General features: G+C 36.2%; 3 protein-coding genes across 8 annotated transcripts in view; 2 read left to right on the forward strand and 1 right to left on the reverse strand.

The window, feature by feature from the left end:
• Window positions 1–1,358, reverse strand: part of TRIM23 (tripartite motif containing 23) — a 38,788-nt gene extending 37,430 nt beyond the window's left edge. Inside the window, exon 1 of the mRNA XM_082373758.1 lies at window positions 1,202–1,358. Coding sequence (XP_082229884.1) covers window positions 1,202–1,282 — 81 coding nt within the window. The 5' untranslated portion in view covers window positions 1,283–1,358. The remainder of the gene's footprint in view (window positions 1–1,201) is intronic.
• A 578-nt stretch (window positions 1,359–1,936) lies between these two features.
• The window catches only part of TRAPPC13 (trafficking protein particle complex subunit 13), a 34,795-nt gene continuing 18,272 nt past the window's right edge, over window positions 1,937–18,459 (forward strand). For all 4 annotated transcript variants that reach the window (XM_082373971.1, XM_082373972.1, XM_082373973.1 and 1 more), the window contains exons 1-4: window positions 1,937–2,078; window positions 12,479–12,547; window positions 13,118–13,217; window positions 14,341–14,425. In XM_082373971.1, the coding sequence (XP_082230097.1) occupies window positions 2,033–2,078; window positions 12,479–12,547; window positions 13,118–13,217; window positions 14,341–14,425 (300 nt within the window). In that variant the 5' untranslated portion in view covers window positions 1,937–2,032. The remainder of the gene's footprint in view (window positions 2,079–12,478; window positions 12,548–13,117; window positions 13,218–14,340; window positions 14,426–18,459) is intronic.
• On the forward strand, window positions 1,945–6,299 carry SHLD3 (shieldin complex subunit 3). Of its 3 annotated transcripts, none has more exons than XM_082374290.1 (3): window positions 1,945–2,078; window positions 4,153–4,324; window positions 5,040–6,299. In XM_082374290.1, the coding sequence occupies exon 3, from the start codon at window positions 5,159–5,161 to the stop codon at window positions 5,912–5,914; it is 756 nt and encodes a 251-aa protein (XP_082230416.1). In that variant the 5' UTR covers window positions 1,945–2,078; window positions 4,153–4,324; window positions 5,040–5,158; the 3' UTR covers window positions 5,915–6,299. The 3 variants fall into 3 exon arrangements, with proteins under 3 accessions (XP_082230416.1, XP_082230415.1, XP_082230417.1); XM_082374289.1 differs by having other exon boundaries at window positions 1,947–2,078; window positions 4,149–4,324; XM_082374291.1 differs by lacking the exon at window positions 4,153–4,324 and having other exon boundaries at window positions 1,948–2,078.

An 18,459-nucleotide genomic window follows, 5' to 3' on the forward strand; every position in this document is an offset into this window, starting at 1 on the left:
AACTATACAACAAGCTGAATAATAAGAGGGCTCCTCTGCATCTCAGATATGCTATGTACCTTCAGAATAACTTCATTAATATATAAAGGTCAGATAAATCAACAACCACCAATACTGATTGATAATACAGTTGTAAGCAGAAATGCATCATTTGTTGTCACATAAAACCAACATTAGGTGAAAAACCATAGGTGTCTATTACTCAAGATCTTAAAAGAACTTCAGATATCTGGTCCAGTGGTTCTGAATCCTAGTTGCACATTAAAATCACTCTGGGACTGCAAAATATATACTGACGTCAACTTACTCAGAAATGGGGGATTAAGTAGTTTCTTTTTTTTTTTTAATTTTAAGTCCTCAGTGATTCTAATACGTAGCCAGGAATAAGAATTGCCAATATCTCAGACTACAGATGATCCTGAAGGTTATTCTACAAACCTTTAAGATCAGTTCTCCCTTTCAGATCTATCTATCTATGGAAAAGTGAATTCTACATACTTCATCTGAATTTTTAGTAAACCCACTTTAGAGCATTTACACATGTTAGAATTTCAAACTTCAAGCACAGGGTAATTCATATTCCCCAGCGTTAATGGGGCTGTTGGAGACTTCTCAAAGGTGTTGACAGACCGTACTCCCAAAGGAGGAGGAGGCGGGTCAACCAATAACAGAGGTCTGATTACAGAAGTAGTGCGATAGTGAAAAGCATACTTTACAGCCAGTCAACTCTGGTTCTGCTTCACAATGTTAACTGAAACCTGAGTTTCCTCACCTTTAAGACTGTAATCAACACTTACCTCCTAAACAGATATTAACGAGCTAAAATACCTAACTTAGTATCTGGCGATAATAACGGCTCAATTTCCTAAAAATAAGCTAATTAATGCCTGTTGGGCTTAACTAAAAACAGAGGGCCTGGGGAAAGACCAGCCCAGGTCACTCTCCCAGGCCCATTAGCTCCTTTTCACAAACGTCCCCGTTGGCGACTCCAAGCAGAGGACTAGCGTGGCCAGAAGACCAGGTAACCTCAGGCCTGCTGGGATAAAGGTCCGGAGGCGAGAGACAGGCTTGTAAAGCCGAGAGGGGCCAGAGGCCGCGCATCCCGCCCAAAAAAAGCCAGGGCCGCGGTGCTGCCGCCAGATCTCCGGGATAAACAGAAGGGAGGCCGATGGTGGAGAACAGAGCACGCAAGGTCCCTCACCTTCACCACGGCCGTCCCCCGGCTGCCCTGACGACCACTGTCTAGTCCGGCTCCAGGCTTGTTTACAACCAGGGCAGCCATCCTAGAACGAGCGGCGCCGCAGAAACAGCCCTCAAGGCCTTCACCTGATGGGCGGGGTAGAGCCACCTACCCAGAAGCCTCGGCGCTCGCCGGGGGCGCACAGGCGCAGTACCACGCGGGGCGCTGCTGGGACGGTCTCTTCGCGTATCCTCCCGCCAGCCGCTAGGTGTTTGGGTTCGCAGGCCTGTGCGTGGGTACTTTGTTATTTTTTATTGTTATTATTGAGGAGTCTGAAATTGATGGAAGGAGTAAAATTAAGAGGAAAAAGAAGGGATAAAACAAAAGTAAAGTTTTGGGGTGAAATTCCCGCTCCAGGAACAACCTCTTCTCCCCAACTGCAAAACGGACGGGGCGAGAGGGGACTACATGTCCCTGCATGCCCTGCGGCTTTTGAACTACAAGTCCCAGCATGCCACATCTATATCATTTAATCTGCAATGTAGGTATTTGGGAGGCCGTGAATTGTCACCGAGGAGTGGTTTCTTGAAGTCGCGGTGTGTGATTGTGACTGGAAAATAGAGAAGTATTTTATGTATAGGTCTCTAAGAGGCAAGAGATGGCTTTGGTAAAAAAGCGGTTGGGTTCGTAAAGGACGTGGTAAGAAGAGAATTTAAGGCACCACAGGCAGAGAGAAACTGTTGGGAGTGTGTTTGATGCCCTGTCTTCCCGAACGTGCGCTTTTCTGTCTTCTTCCGAGCTGATTGACCCTCTTCAGCCTCCGTAGGCAGTGGGTCCAAAGTGCCGGTCAAAATGGAAGTGAATCCCCCCAAACAGGAGCACCTGCTGGCCCTGAAAGGTAAACTTTTGCGAACCCGACTCCCTTTAATCTGTTTTCTCCCTTTCTCTCACTAGTTCTCGAAGCCTTTGACACATAGACCTGGCCTCTGGGATATAGGCCTCGTCCTTCTTAAACACTGTCAATGCAGGCCCTCCTGCTTGGTTCCTTGGCGCCGAGCGAAAGGAAACTATTTCTCCTCTTTGCTTTTTAGGTTTGAGAGCCCCCGTTAGAGTGGAATAGATACCTGGTAAATTACTTACTCTGTTACATGCTGCTGCAGTCACCAGACAGATTTTAGCCGCAGATGCTGACGTCCCCACCCTACCCGGGGAGAGCCTTGTGAACCGTGATGATTAACAGCGGGTATCTAAAGTGGTTTTTCCTTCTGTCTCTTGTCTCTTCATGCGGCAATGACAAAGTTACCAGGCTTCAGCTTCATCTGTGAAATTAGTCTAGTATTGTGCCAAGGATTTAGAAATACATAGTACTACAACATATAATTTAGGTTTGTTAAAACTCACTGTTTACGTCAAAGTATTGTGTATAGGGGGAAATTCATGTCAGTTTGCATACACAGCAAACAATTTTGAGAAAGTTTGATGATTTCATTGGATCATTATTTAGGGGAAATGAGCAGGGCATTCTTTTTCTGGAATTCCTGTTGTTTTGTGAAACCTTTTATTTGAAACGCTTTCAGCTTTATTTCATCTGTTTTCTACTACCACAAATGCACTTATTTCTTGGATGCCCTACTCTGTGGTTACCAGTATCTTCTTGGACTGAGCTGAAAAGATGCTCGATAGACATGTGAACTCAAGTGAATTGCACTTACCTAACTTGTGGGATCCATTTTGAGGGACCCTTATCCCCTTAGTTATGTTGTAAGCATCAAACCTTCCAGAAGCTCACCAGTTTCATTTGTAGCATAAAATCATATACTGATAGTTGGGGTTATCAGAACTGTCTCTGACTGTAGAACTAAGAAACTAAAATATTAACTAATGTAATAGCAATAGGACCTGTGAGCTTAGCCTGGACTGAAATGGCTTATTCCTGAAGAAAGAAGAGAAATTGTCATGTTCTTTATCTCAGACTCATATGTAGTATGTGAAATATATATTACTTAACTCTCAGAAGTTAAACTTTTTCAAGATCGCACAGCTAGTAAGTGATTGAGGTAATGTTTCAACACAAGACCTTCATCTTTCCAAGACTCCATGTTGCCTCCTAATGCAGGAAAGAGCATTTTCAGATATCATTCCATTAGTAGTTTGATGGGAATTTAGAGCAGTTCTGTTAGCTGATAGGTATCATTTTATACAAATTGGAAGCTATTAAATACAGTTAAATTCCAGTGATGTGGAGGCTAAGTGCCGTAGTCCTTTTCGGCTGCTACAGTAGTCTTTCCCAGGTATTTTCTATTTTCCAAAACAGAAGGTTCCTGGAGAAGAGTATTTTAGCAACCTAAGAGGACAAGTGCTTTGAAATTCAGTGTTAGTTTCAGCTTTCTTAAAGCTCTTTGGCCCCATTCTTCCCCACTGTTCTAGTTATCCAAGAATTTTCACAAGTTTTAATTTTACCTATGTTGGATGCCAAATATATCAATTTGTATTGTCATATAAGTTTACTTTCATGTGTATGTAAAATATTAAGGAGCTCTCACAACATCAGTGTCCCTGGAATACAGCACTGAGTAAGTTCAGACAACAATGAAAGAATTCTCAGTGGCATGTCTTAAAATGTGAAAATGTAAGGAAAAGGGAAGAAAAAAATAAAAGCATTATTCTTGAAAGAATATGCTATCTATATTTAGATCCATATTAAAATTATGGACGTTAAGGATCACAGTCCTTTATGAATTTGAGTTGCCAAATCTGTCAGTCAGTGGACGTTAACAGTAAGGAAAAGAATTATTATGAGATTGGTTACTTCTTTTGACTTTTCAGAGTCAGTGGTTAAATGAGTATTGTGACATCATGCCAAGGAGACCCCACTCACAGTCATCCGGCAATGGGAGAACCCCCGTCAAGTAGTTCTCTAATGATTTTTGGAAGAAGGGATTTGACCTCTTGTTTTTTTCTCTGGTAGCTAGGATTTGAAAGAGCCTGCATTATGGCTCAGGCAACTTTGGGCCCGATTAGGAAACCCAACTTGCAGATCCTGGTAGGCTCCATTCTTGAGCCTGTGTACTGTATGCTGGAACTTATTATCGATGACTTAATTTGGGGCAACTTGAAGACATCTGTGTTCTAAGAGGAAAAAAAGTAAGGCTCCAGTCTTCTTGTTCATCCTCCAAATTGGAATTCAGGAGCCGTGCTACTAAGGTTTTGACACTGCTTAAGTGCCTCATTTATACAAATGAGACTTTGCCAGGAAACTAGTTTCTAGCATGGTTAAAATGCAAAGTTAAACCATTTTCGTGTTTTCAGTATTTACTACTGAGAATGAAATAAAAAATCATTAAGTATTCTGTCTATATATTTGTTTGGTAGAATTCATGTAATTTTAAAGTATAAAATGATCCATTTTCTTCAAAATAGATTAAAAATTACAGTGATTTTCATTGTCCTCAATTCACATGTCTCAAATTTTTTAGTATTATTACATTTTTGTTCATTATCTTCATTTGAATCTAGTATTTTAAAAATCACTAATTTCCCTTTTGTTTCTGCTATAGTCTTAAGATTATTATTACCTAACATATTAATATCAGTACTTCCAAATCCATTATATCTCTTCAGTTAAACATGTTGACTACTAGCAGTTTTAGGCTGAAAGGATATGACAGGGCATCTAATCCAGATCCCTTATTTTGGTAAGAGAAAGTATTTCCAGTTTTGTGGATTACATTCACATTTACCAATAGCACTTTGGTAAAATATCATATTGGAATTGGTTTTGTTTTTTTCCTTTTTCCCTGCCTATCTGTATATAGGCTATCCCTACCATATCTTATTCTTTGCAATACTTCCACTTTAGGTCCTGTTTCCCTCTGATTTGGAAAGAGAGAGAGTCTTGTAATTATAAATTGCATTCTAGCTCTGAGGAGCTCAGCTAAGAAATATTCTCTTCATTAAGAGTAACTGGATTACTGCAGAATGACTACAGAAGTAATATTACATTATCGACCATATGAGAGTGAAACCACACAACTGCCAAAAATTGCAGAGAAAGCAATTCAAGACTTTCCTACACGTCCACTATCAAGATTTATTCCTTGGTTTCTGCCTGATGGGTCCAGACTTCCACTCAAACCTAAAAGATTACCACCTGTGATTTCTGAAGAGGCAACTGAAGATGTGAGACAGTACTTAACCATCTCAGAACATGATATTAAATTGCAGAGTTATGATTGCACAGTAGATCTACTGGAGTTTCAACCTAATTTGAAAAAAAAGAAGCACTTAATCCAATCACACACACTGAATGAACAGACTAATTCTGGAAGTCTGGATAAACAATCAGAAAAAGGAAAACGGCACAAGAAGAGGTCTTGGAGTGTTTCACTTCCCAGCAGTAATTGTACTGAAAATATTTTTCCTTTGTCTGAAAAATTGCAAGATAGTTTAAAGGCACTAAATTTGCACTCATTTTATAGAGCAAGATGGACAATAGAGCACACTATTTGTAACAACCAAACTCTGGAAGACATTTGGGCAAAACTCAATCGAATTATCAGGTGCAATGAACTTCCATCTTGTAATGCTACAATTCAGAGACATTTAGGCCAGATATGGGTGTTCTGTGATGTTATGTACTGTGAATATGTGGGAAATCTTCTTAAAGGAAGATTAGCTCTTACTGGGAAGATTAACTTATTTGTGCATAAATATGGTGTTATTTTTAGTATGTAATGAATTCCACTAATTGTCAAAAAGAAAAATATTCTGAATGAACTGAGTAGGAACTGAAACAGATGAATAAATTTTTAATTGTGTGGTAATATATGTACAGTTTGAATCCCAGAAATAAATACCAGGTGAATTCCTAGGCTTGTCACTTAAGTCAGGAACTTGCTGCGTTTTACTTTGAGCAGCCTTCTTTTAAATGAATTGTGATAAATTATTATTTTTACTGAATTTAAAGGTAAAATGTTCTATTCCTTTTGTTCTGTTACTTTTCCAATGGTTGAATTAGATATTCCTATGAATTACAGTGACTAGTTTGGATTTTGGTAAATCCCCAAAATCTAATTTTATAGTATTTTTTCTTTACTCACCTAAAGTGTAATGATTTTTTTTTTTTTTAAAGTAGAGGGAAGGATTTTTAATTAATTAATTTATTTATTTTTGGCTGTGTTGGGTCTTCGTTTCGTGCGAGGGCTTTCTCTAGTTGTGGCAAGCGGGGGCCACTCTTCATCGCTGTGCGCGGGCCTCTCAGTATCGTGGCCTCTCTTGTTGCGGAGCACAGGCTCCAGACGCGCAGGCTCAGTAGTTGTGGCTCACGGGCCCAGCTGCTCCGCGGCATGGGGGATCTTCCCAGACCAGGGCTCGAACCCGTGTCCTCTGCATTGGCAGGCAGATTCTCAACCACTGCGCCACCAGGGAAGCCCCCAAGTGTAATGATTTTTTTAAAAATGAAACTAAAACCAGTTCTGTTGGGAATGGTATTCAAGTGCCGTGAATGTGGTATTCAAATTGAGAGACCAGCCCAGATTCTGCCGATATTTCCAAAGGTATGTAATAGACAATAGTTGATGTGTTGTTCTGAAACAAAAGTGTAAAATGTATAACTTGTCTAAGACCATGATATCTTTAAGGCAATAAGCTCTTTTGAAGTGAGGTATCAAATATGGGTAAGAGATCAAGTTATTCTTTATTTAATACAGATAATTCAATCTTAATGACTGTTATTGCTGATTACTAATGCTCTGGTTCTTGGAGTCATGGGTTTCCCATAGCAAAATGTTGTAAATTGGGTTTACACATCATTTTATAAAAATATTCAAAGTGATTATATAATAAAAGTTTTATTAAAAAGTATATTTATTTAACAAATTTGAATGCGTACCATGAGCTAGGTACCTAGAGTAAAGTAGGGAAGGAGACACACATGGCTCCTGCCCTCACAGAGCTAACATAGAGTCACTATTCTTAAGTAGTTAAACTATATCCCTGAAAAAAAACCTGTAAGACTGTACTCATTAGGAAGGCAGAAACACATTTGCCTTGTAGCACAGTGCCTGGCATGGTAGGGGCTCAATAATACATGGTAAATGTGCCTCTGGGGGAGTTTCTCATAGCCTGAGCTGGCTGAGGTTCCTTAAAACATAAGGAGTCTACCAATTTTTAACTAAAGAGGTTATCTTTTCTAATTAGGTTTCACACTATCCAAACACTCTTTTGTTTTTAACTTTTAATACCTTTTTTATTGTCTCAAATGAGACAGCTCTGTAGAAAATAATCATCATGTGCATGAATGCTTCCAAAAGTCTTTAAATGAAAAATCACCAGGTGTAGAGGGAGTTTCCAAGGTAACTTCATCAGTAATTACTTCCTCTTTCGTTCATTAGTCATCTTACTTTTCAATCAAGAGTGCTGGAGAAAAGTCAAGAAGTTATTCATTATTACCAGCGAGCTTTGCAAATAAGAGTTGGCTAATCTTATTAGGCAATCATAAATGGTGGATTTGGGGTTTTTTTGTTCAGGTCTTATTTAGCATTAGGTTGCTAATCAAGGGTTAAAAGTTAGGCAATCATAAGACAGGGTCACTTATATAGACCACAGCATTTCTTTTATGATACATTTTTATTATTTTGCAATGATTATACACAGAACTGAAAATATTCTTATGAATATTTTCTTATGGGCTTCTTATGAGCAGTTTTTAAATTCAAGAATCACACATTAAAAAGAGCTTCTTTGTCTTCATATGTGGCAGATTTAAATTTCTCTAATTTACTCTGTATAAATTGCTTTCTACCCCTCTGAGAAACAATGAAAAGGTGAATCAGAACTGGGAAAATGAAGATTGAGTTTTACTGCAACTAGTGCCGTGATCTTAAAGGAAGAAGCGATTCACTTATCTACCTAGACAATGCTTAGGTAGTAATTAAGGGCTAAGAATTTAGAATCCGCTGCCATGTCTTTGAAGGCTTCTTAGAGTATTGAGAACCTTAGGACTGATGATTCTAGCACTAGCTAATAGTAGGGCTCACCAGTATTTCTGGGTTCCACTGCTAAGTCACAGACATGAATAAATTGGGGAAACAAAGACATATGCAGGAAGGTGAATCTGAGGGCATTTGGTAAAATGCCGAAGCATTTACTCTAGGAAAGTGGCAACAGTGCCATAATTTTATTTTTCCCTGACGAGCTATCCACTTTCAAATAAATGTTAACTCAAATTCTAAGAAAAAAGATGTGGAGGGCATCACATGAATTTAACTAAATTATTTGCCAACTTAGCAAATAATTTAAAGACCATTTTTTGAAAATTTCTAAGATGAGTTCCTGCATAATGGTTCACTTTGATTTAATCTGCTCAAAACGCCCCAGATTATTCCAAGGCTCACAAACTTAAATGCCTTCAGGAACTAGAAAAGTAAGACTATAGAATGTGGTAAGGACTCTGAAAGTGAAGAAGATTCGACATAATTTTTTTAATGTTCTGGCCAAGCAAAATGTATATGTAAGTTGAACTGGCCTAATTCATTAGTTTATAACCTCAAGCCTATCTTTTTTTTAATTTACTGAAGACTTTAAAAAGTTTTTTTTATAAGATTTTAGATGAAACCTGAATTTCATAAGTAAATCAAATGTCTGTATTTTGTGAGTTCCACTGAGAGTGTTTCTACACATGGCACTAACTATGCGTTGTGTGTAGTGAATATTTGTCACTCGTCTAAAAATCACATATTCTTTTTTGCCTCTTTAATTTTTGACCAAGAACCTGCTTTAACATTCAAGACTGGATACATAATTACCATTTAATAACCAGTGCTTTATTGTAGTTTCTCTGCCAGTTTTTTTTAAAACCCTGTTTTTTGTTGATATTTGCTCTTTTCCAACATTGTATTTAATTTTTGAGTTTCATTAATTCATTATAAGACAGGAAATACTAAGGTTTAAATCTATACTTGATATGGACATACTTTGGATCATCCTTCAAGGAATGAGATAGTTTTTTGTTTGTTTGTTTTTAACATCTTTATTGGAGTATAATTGCTTTACAATGGTGTGTTAGTTTCTGCTTTATAACAAAGTGAATCAGCTATACATATACATATATCCCCATATCTCCTCCCTCTTGCGTCTCCATATTTTTTTTTTAGATTCCATATATATGTGTTAGCATACAGTATTTGTTTTTCTCTTTCTGACTTACTTCACTCTGTATGACAGACTCTAGGTCCACCCACCTCACTACAAATAACTCAATTTCGTTTCTTTTTATGGCTGAGTAATATTCCATTGTATATATGTGCCACATCTTCTTTAAAGGAATGAGATAGTTTTATGTTACAAACTTGGCTTTCTCAGTTTGTGTTTAAAAATCTGCAGTATGACAAATTGTGCTTTGTAGTAATTTTCTTTGCCTCCACAGGATGATAGTATTTCTTACCAACTGCTATCCCCTCTTGCTGATTTTTTACCCTCTTTTGAAAATAGGAAGAAAACTGGTACTTTAAATACCAGCTTGGGATGTTTTTCCTTTTAATGGAGGGTTGTTCTTTACCCACCCTCTACTATCTCATCCCCTAGAAAACCATAGCATCAGTAAAAACTAAGCTTTAAAGGACTTTTGTACATAATGGAAGTTTGAGCATATAATAAGCAAGTAAGCTGGCTACACGTCTAGGTGAATTCAAGAACACTTTTTTTTTGATCACTCCAAATTTATGTTTATTTTAACTTGTTTACTTTTTACTCTTAACTGAGTATAACTTTCTTTTTTAAAAAATTTTTATTGGGGTATATAGTTGATGTACAGTGTTGTGAAGAACACTTTTTAAAAAGTGTTTCAGGATTCCCTTGAGAGTGTATTTCCTCTTTATTTGTTAAGATTTGGTCTCACCTGAAATGAAAAAAAAAAAAAAGAGAGAGAAAGAGAGCACCAATTGGTGTTAAAATTGAGTTTAGAGTCTTGAAAGATTGTGAAAAAAACTGTTTCCTGTATGTCATTTTCAGAACACCTTTTTATCCCCTGCAGATTGTGCTTAATTTTAATATTTTCCTGGTTAAAAGTAAGAGTGAAAGAGGTTTGAAACGCTTCCCCATTCACTCCCCCACCCACATCATTGATGTGTAGCTGGTTAATGTCCTGTTTGAAATAGAGTCGGACTTTGAGTTCCCATGGGATGTTTCTAATAAAGCATGACATTCCAGGTTTATGACCCTGGGCTTATAATTAATAATAGGGAAAATTATTTTTGAGCAGAGTGAAGTCTGCGGTCATCTATTTAATATAACATTATTTAATGGCCTCAGTTCTTGAAACTTTACATCATCAAAAATACCACTTACTTGAAGATTTTGGTGAGGTGTTAATACTATGTGCCAGACTATGTGCCAGAACCTGTGTCAAGCACCGAGCCCACAAAACTTAACATGATACATAAGAGCCTAAACTTCAAGGAGTTTGGATAGAAGTGCTATAAACTTATAAGTGAATAAACATAATTCATGATAAATACAAGGTGCTATGAGAGAAACAGGGTGACCTGTTACTTCTTTTCTGAGAAAGATGACATTTAAGATAAGACCAAAATGAGAAAGGCACTAAATTTGATATGAATGATATAGCTAGTTAATTAGTAGTTAGGTGGTACATTTTTACATACGTTAACGAATACCACATATTGTGCACTGACCATTTAGATCAATAGTCTTTAAAGATTTGAGTTTTGAGTTGAATGAACATCTTAATAGACTATAAAGAAACAGTCTTCTGGGATTCATTTTCTGAAATGTTTTATGAGTTTGTATGATTTTTACTTCTATATTTTTGTCTTTATTTTGATTTGGTCAAATGTCAATCTTAACGAAAAATTGAAAAAGATTTTTTAATTAGAATGTCCTGTCCCCGCTAGACTAGGTTTAATTTTCACTTTTTCTAGTTTTCTCTTACTTAATTTTTGTCCAACTATTTGATACATATGCAGCTTGATATTTGAAATGAATTTGTAAACTAAATTTCATTTTTCTCAGATAGTGAACCAGTTGTCCTAGCACCTTATAATGTTGATTTGTTTTTGCTGCATCCTAATAATTTTTAAAAATTATCTAACATATCAGTATGGTCTTGTATTAATAAGCCAATTAGTTGATTATGGACTTAAATGTTTTACTACATGTTATGTCCAGTTTGTTTGTTTTTTTAAATTTATTTAATTTATTTATTTTTGGCTGCATTGGGTCTTTGTTGCTGCGCTCAGGCTTTCTCTAGTTGTGGCGAGCGGGGGCTACTCTTTGTTGTGGTGCACAGGCTTCTCATTGCGGTGGCTTCTCTGTTGCGGAGCATGGGCTCTAGGCATGTGGACTTCACTGGTTGTGGCACGTGGGCTCAGTAGTCATGGCTCACGGGCTCTAGAGCACAGACTTAGTAGTTGTGGCATATGGACTTAGTTGCTCCGCGGCATGTGGGATCTTCCTGGACCAGTGCTCGAACCCATGTCCCCTGCATTGGCAGGCAGATTCTTAACCACTGAGCCACTAGGGAAACCCATGTGCAGTTTTTTATCATTGTTTCCTATTAATTTCTATAGCTTATTTTTATTTATTTGTTTCTCTAGATAAACTTTAGATACATTCTGTCATGTTCCAAGAACAAATACTAGTTTTGGTTGGAATTCTATAAACCTACACATTAACTGACACTTTCATAATTTTTACAAAGAATTACTATTACTTAAAGGGCCACTTACTGAACTTCAGTGGCCTGTGATTATAAACAAGGAATAAAGTTAACAAAAATCCTTTTGGCATAAAATTATTGTTTCATATTCAGAATGGTGCATCTAAATTCTTGTCCCTATCAGACTAACATTGGTTAATATTTTGTTGATATTGTTTACAGTGAAGTCATTCAAGATTTTTTTAAAGCCTTATTCTTGTAATATACTGTAAGCTTTGAAATTATTTTATTTTCTACTTTTTGTATAATGAGCCATATTGTGTTTGCATTTAATCTTTATAATTCATTAGGTTGTAAATAAAAGCAAAATTGTTCTTTCTTTTTGTCATATATAAAATTCTTTTTGTTATATACTAAGATTTTTATTAGTAAATCATTGCTGTGTAATAATCTTAGGAAATACTTAATATTATATTGTTTGGGAAGTATTCAGATTATATTTTATACTAGTATAAAATTGATGAATACCATACATTCAACTTGTGAATACTGGCATAAAATGGTATTAATATTTTCTTTCTTTCTTTCTTTTTTTCTTTTTTTTCTACTTTCCCAATTCACAGTGATGCGGTTGACTAAGCCTACTTTATTCACCAATATTCCAGTAACATGTGAAGAGAAAGACTTACCTGGTATGACACATGCTTTATCCTACTTGCACCTAGGGAAAATTTGAAACCTGGATTGCCTTACCTTGGAATAAGCCTAACCTTGCCAATCTTATGCTAACTCTTTACTGCATTATTTGTTGCCTGTTTTTGTACGTGTGAATGGTGGCCATCTGAGTAATAGGTCTCAGTCATAATCTATACATCAAAATACTATTGATATCCCATGGCAACAAGAGACTTTTATTTTAGTTTTAGTAAAAATACATTCCTCATAATGACACTATTAAAATTTCATTTATCCTCAAATGTTCCATCAATGTATGTTAGCATTCCCTTTATTTAAAAATCATTGGAGCTTTCTATATATCTCATGACCTACATTTTCCTTTGTTCCTGAAGTGTTCGTTTTCTGTAGAAACAGAATTTTTTTGGCATGCATTTGTTGTAGTGAAGATTAGAAATTAGATTTTTTTAAATATAATTTTTGTTATGAGATTATTTTTTTAAATATCTCTCCCAGCTGTTTCTTCACATAAATAAAAGTTATTTCCAAGGTAGGTGTTAGAATTTGATGTTTTTCTCTTTCTACAGGAGACCTCTTTAACCAGCTCATGAGAGATGATCCTTCAACTGTAAATGGTGCAGAAATTTTAATGTTGGGAGAAATGTTGACTTTACCACAGAATTTTGGGTAAGAATGATATGTTCACATTAGAAACACAACAACACTCTGAAGCCATTACAAATCATGTTTTAAAAAAGTAACTATGGGATGGCAAAATGCTCATGATACATGTATGTGGCTGAAAACAAAAAAAAGTTTTACCAAAATTATGCTATGTGATTCTGTTTTTTTTTTTTAATTAAAAAAGTAAGATGCATACCAAAATATTAACAGTGGTTCCTAGGGTGGTAGAATTTTAACTTTCTTCTTTAGATCTTATTATATTTTTTAATGCCTACATATTCCTTTTATTTTAACTGATTTAATCTCAGTGTCTTTCAGAAGCAGCTCTTTTATTCACCATCACAGCCCTTTACCAACTTAAGTTATTGGACTTGTCAGCTCATTAGGAGTTCTAAATATTTTATTCCTTCTCTTGCTCTTAGCTATTCTCTTACTCTAGATTATTACTGAGGTAGAAGTCCCTGGTTCCATTCTGTTTGCAACTGAGACAATTTTAGACCAAAAGGAATTTTTCAGGTTTTTTCAAAAGGTTTACAGAATGTGGTCATTGACTAGTGTCTTGAAAGCTTAGAAATATATTCATGTAAAAAACATATTTATATTAAAATATTTGTATAAATATATCTACATATATTTATATGTTTATATGCATTATATATATAACATATAAACTAATGCCACTAGTCATTATTTTTATTAGAATGACTTAGAAAAATAAAAATAAAATAAATTGGTAAAAAATACGCTGAGATCAGTAACTTGGTCTCTTCTAGATTCGGGGCATAAGTTATTTCAAAAACTGCCTTTCTGTAGCCTCCTCAGTATCAAATCTTCAGACTCTTAACATGGATCTGATTTCAATGACTTATTTTTAGGAGGGCTGGCAGTTTTGGCAGTAGTTGAGGGTCAAGATATATAGCATGTTTTATAGATTAAATCTGTATTTTTAATTGCACTAGGTAATGAGTGAGCAGCCTAGTGTAAACAAAGAAATATTGAAATAGTATTTCACCTGATCTCTATCCTTTAGTAATTTCTCCATTTGACGTTCTCAGTGGTGCACAAATAGAAGATTTATGATAAAAGTTGAATGGATTTCTGCCTAAAAATTTATTTTATTTCACAGGAATATATTTTTGGGAGAGACCTTTTCCAGTTATATCAGCGTTCATAATGATAGCAATCAAGTTGTAAAAGATATATTGGTTAAAGTAAGTGGCATTCTTATTTGGGATAATTTTTTTTAACTTTTTAATTTCTCTTCTTATGTGTTGAAACTTCATTAAAATGCCTGCTTGATACTGGACTTTTTAATTGTCATTAATAACAACTATTAATTGAACACCTAAAGTTCTAAGATATGCTATGCACAGAATCATTTTTCCTTATCCTCAAAATTTGTGATAGCTTGGATGAGAAAATGTACCACAGGTAAATAACACTTTAAATTTTTGTTAATAATTTGTGATTAACATAATAAAATTTGAAAGAGGAGGAAAGATCACTGGGGATTGTATCATTCAGGAAGGCTTATTGAAGGAGAGGGAGCACAAGAGATCTTGAAAGAATGGCAGGATTTAGAAGAAAAGACAAAAAGGGACATGGTAATCGGAAGCAGAGACATAGGAATACGTAATGTGTTCTTGTAGCAGTGAACAGAATTCACTTAGTAAGAGTAGGTAAGGTTGTAGAGATATGTAGTAGCCATACAGTGGAGCATCTTAAAAGCAAGACTAAGGCTAAGGTTATTTTAAGACAGTATGCAGTCAGTGGAGACTTTTGAGCAGAGGTATTCAGGCTATGTTGGAAGACTGTCATGAAAACATTGTATGGGATGGTTTGTAGGAAATAGGCCAGTTAGAATATTCTTGCAGTTTTGAGAAATCAAGAGAGAGAATATGCTAGCTCAGTTAAACAACTGGAAGTTTATTCCCAAAAAGAAAGGGCATAAAAAAAGGAAAAATTCATCGTATGTTGTTGAGAAGTGGTCAAAGCTGTCTTCAAGTGGTGAGTTTAGGTCACTAGAGCATCGCCTATGGAAGGGAAAGGGAAGTCCAGTTAGAATGAGATTGAAAAATGATCAGCAAGTACTAGAATTGAAAAGGATCTCAGAGAGCAAATATTCCAAGTTCCGTATATGACCCAACTTCCAGAAACTGGATGCAAATTTTTGCATACATGTGCATATGTTTGTCACTCTGTGGATAGGGTTTCTGCCTTTCATTAGATCAGGGGTTGGCAAACTACAGCGTGCAGGCCAAATTTGATCCATTGCCTGTTTTTGCAAGACAGTATGAAGCTATGCTAGGAACGAGCTAAGAAAGGTTTTACATTTTTAAATATTGAAAAGAAACAAAGCTTATTTTGTGATGTGAAAATTATATAAAATTCAAATTTCAGTCTGTAAGTAAAATTTTATTGACACATAGCCACACTCATCCATTTATGTATTATCTGTGGCAGATTTCAAGCTACAACATCAGAATTGTGTAGTTGCAACAAGCTGTATGACCTGCAAAGTCTAAAATATTTGCTATCTGACCTTTTAAAGAAAAAGTTTGCTGACCTCTGCATTTGATTATGAAAAGGACTGACTTTCAGAACTTCTAGAATGTATACTTTTTTCCTGTCATACAGTTGGCATTCAGTAAATGCTGAATTTATTTTTGTTAAGATGAATAAATCAGCAAATGTGTGTAATTTAAGTCAATGTTAAAAAGAACAAATATTACCATAATGTATTTCTTATAAAATATGTGATTATATTTCTGTGGGCTCTGCTCAGTTTTAATTTCTATAAAGGCAGTGGTGTTTGGCATAATAACAGAGATAGCTAATGTTTATTGAGCAGTACAGTGCCCACCAAGAGTCTTCTTACTCTTAACTAAGAACTAGCATTTTGTTTATCATTTTACGGACTCCAATTACATATAAATTGGCTCTTCTTTGCCTGCTTTTCTTTAGTTCCCCTTAGTAAATTTTCATTCAAATCTATATTTCCTTGGGTGCCTTATAATTATCTCCAAATGTTTTTATGAGGGTATTTAATTCACTTTGAATATTGTGTTGCAGTTTTCTTCTGTTTCACTATTGGTTTGGGGTGGCAGTTTGGATCAGTGAATTGTTTAAATTATCATTGTGTGTTTTTTTTAATAGTATTTTTGTATAGATTAAGACTGTTGCTAGCTTTGCATTCTATGAAATGCAGTTTGGGGTGCTTTGATATTCTTAGTTCAAGAATACTCTCTTAGAGCCTTGCAAGCAAAGTGTCGTTTCTTTATCGGGTGGCTTTTGGGAGGGTGGTGGAAGAAGAAAGCGTTGAGTGTTCCTCAGTTTTTCTCTTTCTTTTAAGTGACAGCATCCTCAATTTTCTCCTCCTGCTTCATTTTCTCTTCACTGACAGTTTCCAAAAGGTTCTTCTCCTTTTTAACTCTCTTCTTCCCCTGAATTGTTATCTTTCCAGAATTGCCTCTTCACCATTAAACATACTGTTATGTCTCCTGTAGGCTGTGCTCTCATCTTCCAGTAATGCACTTTCTCAGTATTTTGACACTTAGGATAGACTTTGTCTTTCTGGCAGTACTTTTCATCATTCTTAGGCCTGTCTCTACCTTCCTTTTCTCTCTTAAGCTCAATTTTTCATGAACTTCTCTTGTTCTTTGCAAAGGCTTATGACGAGAGTATGAGAAATAGCTTGCAGAAATTTGAAGTTTAGACATTTGCTGCTCTCTAGCTATACTAACACTGAGTTTGTATAGTTTTTAAATTTTATTTATTTATTTGAGGATGACTCGGGAGATTCAGTTACTCTACTGCCATTACTTCAGCTACTCAGAATTCTGCTCTCAAAAGTTTAATTTGTTATAGCTCTTGGAATTTTGGAATGTGGAAAAGAGCTTATGAATCTGTACTTTTTAAATTCCTGTACTGACATCTTAGTGTTGTTTTTGAGAATAAAAATGCTATATAATCTATCATGTTTAACTGGAAACCACTAGGGGGTTTTTTGTTTGTTTTTTAATTGAAAAATAATTTTCAGCAATAAGTCTGGAAACCTTAGCATGCTACCAAAAAATGAAGTGTTCTATAAACAAAAGACAGCATAGTGTACTATAAGTAAAAAAATAGTAGGGACTTCCCTGGTGGTGCAGTGGTTGGGAGTCCGCCTGCCAATGCAGGGGACACAGGTTCGAGCTCTGGTCCGGGAAGATCCCACATGCTGGGGAGCAACCAAGTCCGCAAGCCACAACTACTGAGCCCGTGTGCCACACTACTGAAGCCCGCGCGCCTAGATCCTGTGCTCCGCCACAAGAGAAGCCACTGCAATGAGTAGCCTGCACACCACAACGAAGAGTAGCCCCCGCTCGCCACAACTAGAGAAAGCCCACACGCAGCAACAAAGACCCAACGCAGCCAATAAAAAAATAAATTTATTTTTAAAAAAATAACTTTAATGATCTGTACCATTGGTTGTTTATTTTTATTTTATTTATTTATTTTTGGCTGCATCAGGTCTTAGTTGCAGCTTGCAGCCTTCTCTCTAGTTACGTTGCATGGGCTCCAGAGTGCACAGGCTCTGTAGTTGTGGCACACAGGCTCAGTAACCCCACAGCATATGGGATCTTTGTTCCCCGACCAGGGATCAAACTGGCATCCCCTGCACTACAAGATGGATTCTTAACCACTAGACCACCAGGGAAGTCCCTGTACTATTGGTTCTCAAACTTTAGAAGGTATTAAAATCATCTGGAGGACTTTTTAAAACACTGATTGCTGAGCCTCACCTCCAGTGTTTCTGATTTAATCAATCTGAAATGGTGCCCAAGAATTTACCTTTTTTTTTGGCCACACCGCGGGGCTTGTGGGAGCTTAGTTCCCCAACCAGGGATCAAACCCAGACCCCTGACAGTGGAAGCGCAAAGTCCTAACCACTGGACCGCCAGGGAATTCCCAGAATTTACATTTCTAACATGTTCTCAGGTGATGCTGATTCTGTTAGTCTGGGAACCATACTTTGAGAACCAATGGTGTGTAATAGGCATTTGCTCATTCATTCAACAAGTATATATTCCAGGCACAATTCTGGATACTGGGGTTATAGCAGGAAACAAAAGAGACAAGGCCTCTATTCACTTGAAGTTTAGTCTACATGTTTTTAAATGCTTTTTTCTTATTTTTTAACATGAATTCTTTAATTATACCGAACTCTTTCTTGATCTTGAGCTTTTACACTTAAGGTGTTTTG

Source organism: Balaenoptera borealis, assembly GCF_965194805.1.
Source record: "Balaenoptera borealis genome assembly, chromosome: 2".
Classification (NCBI taxonomy): domain Eukaryota; kingdom Metazoa; phylum Chordata; class Mammalia; order Artiodactyla; family Balaenopteridae; genus Balaenoptera; species Balaenoptera borealis.

What these genes read in the sequence shown, in the direction of transcription:
- SHLD3 (XM_082374290.1), top strand. Translation starts at nt 5,159, where the DNA reads ATGACTACAGAAGTAATATTACATTATCGACCATATGAGAGTGAAACC.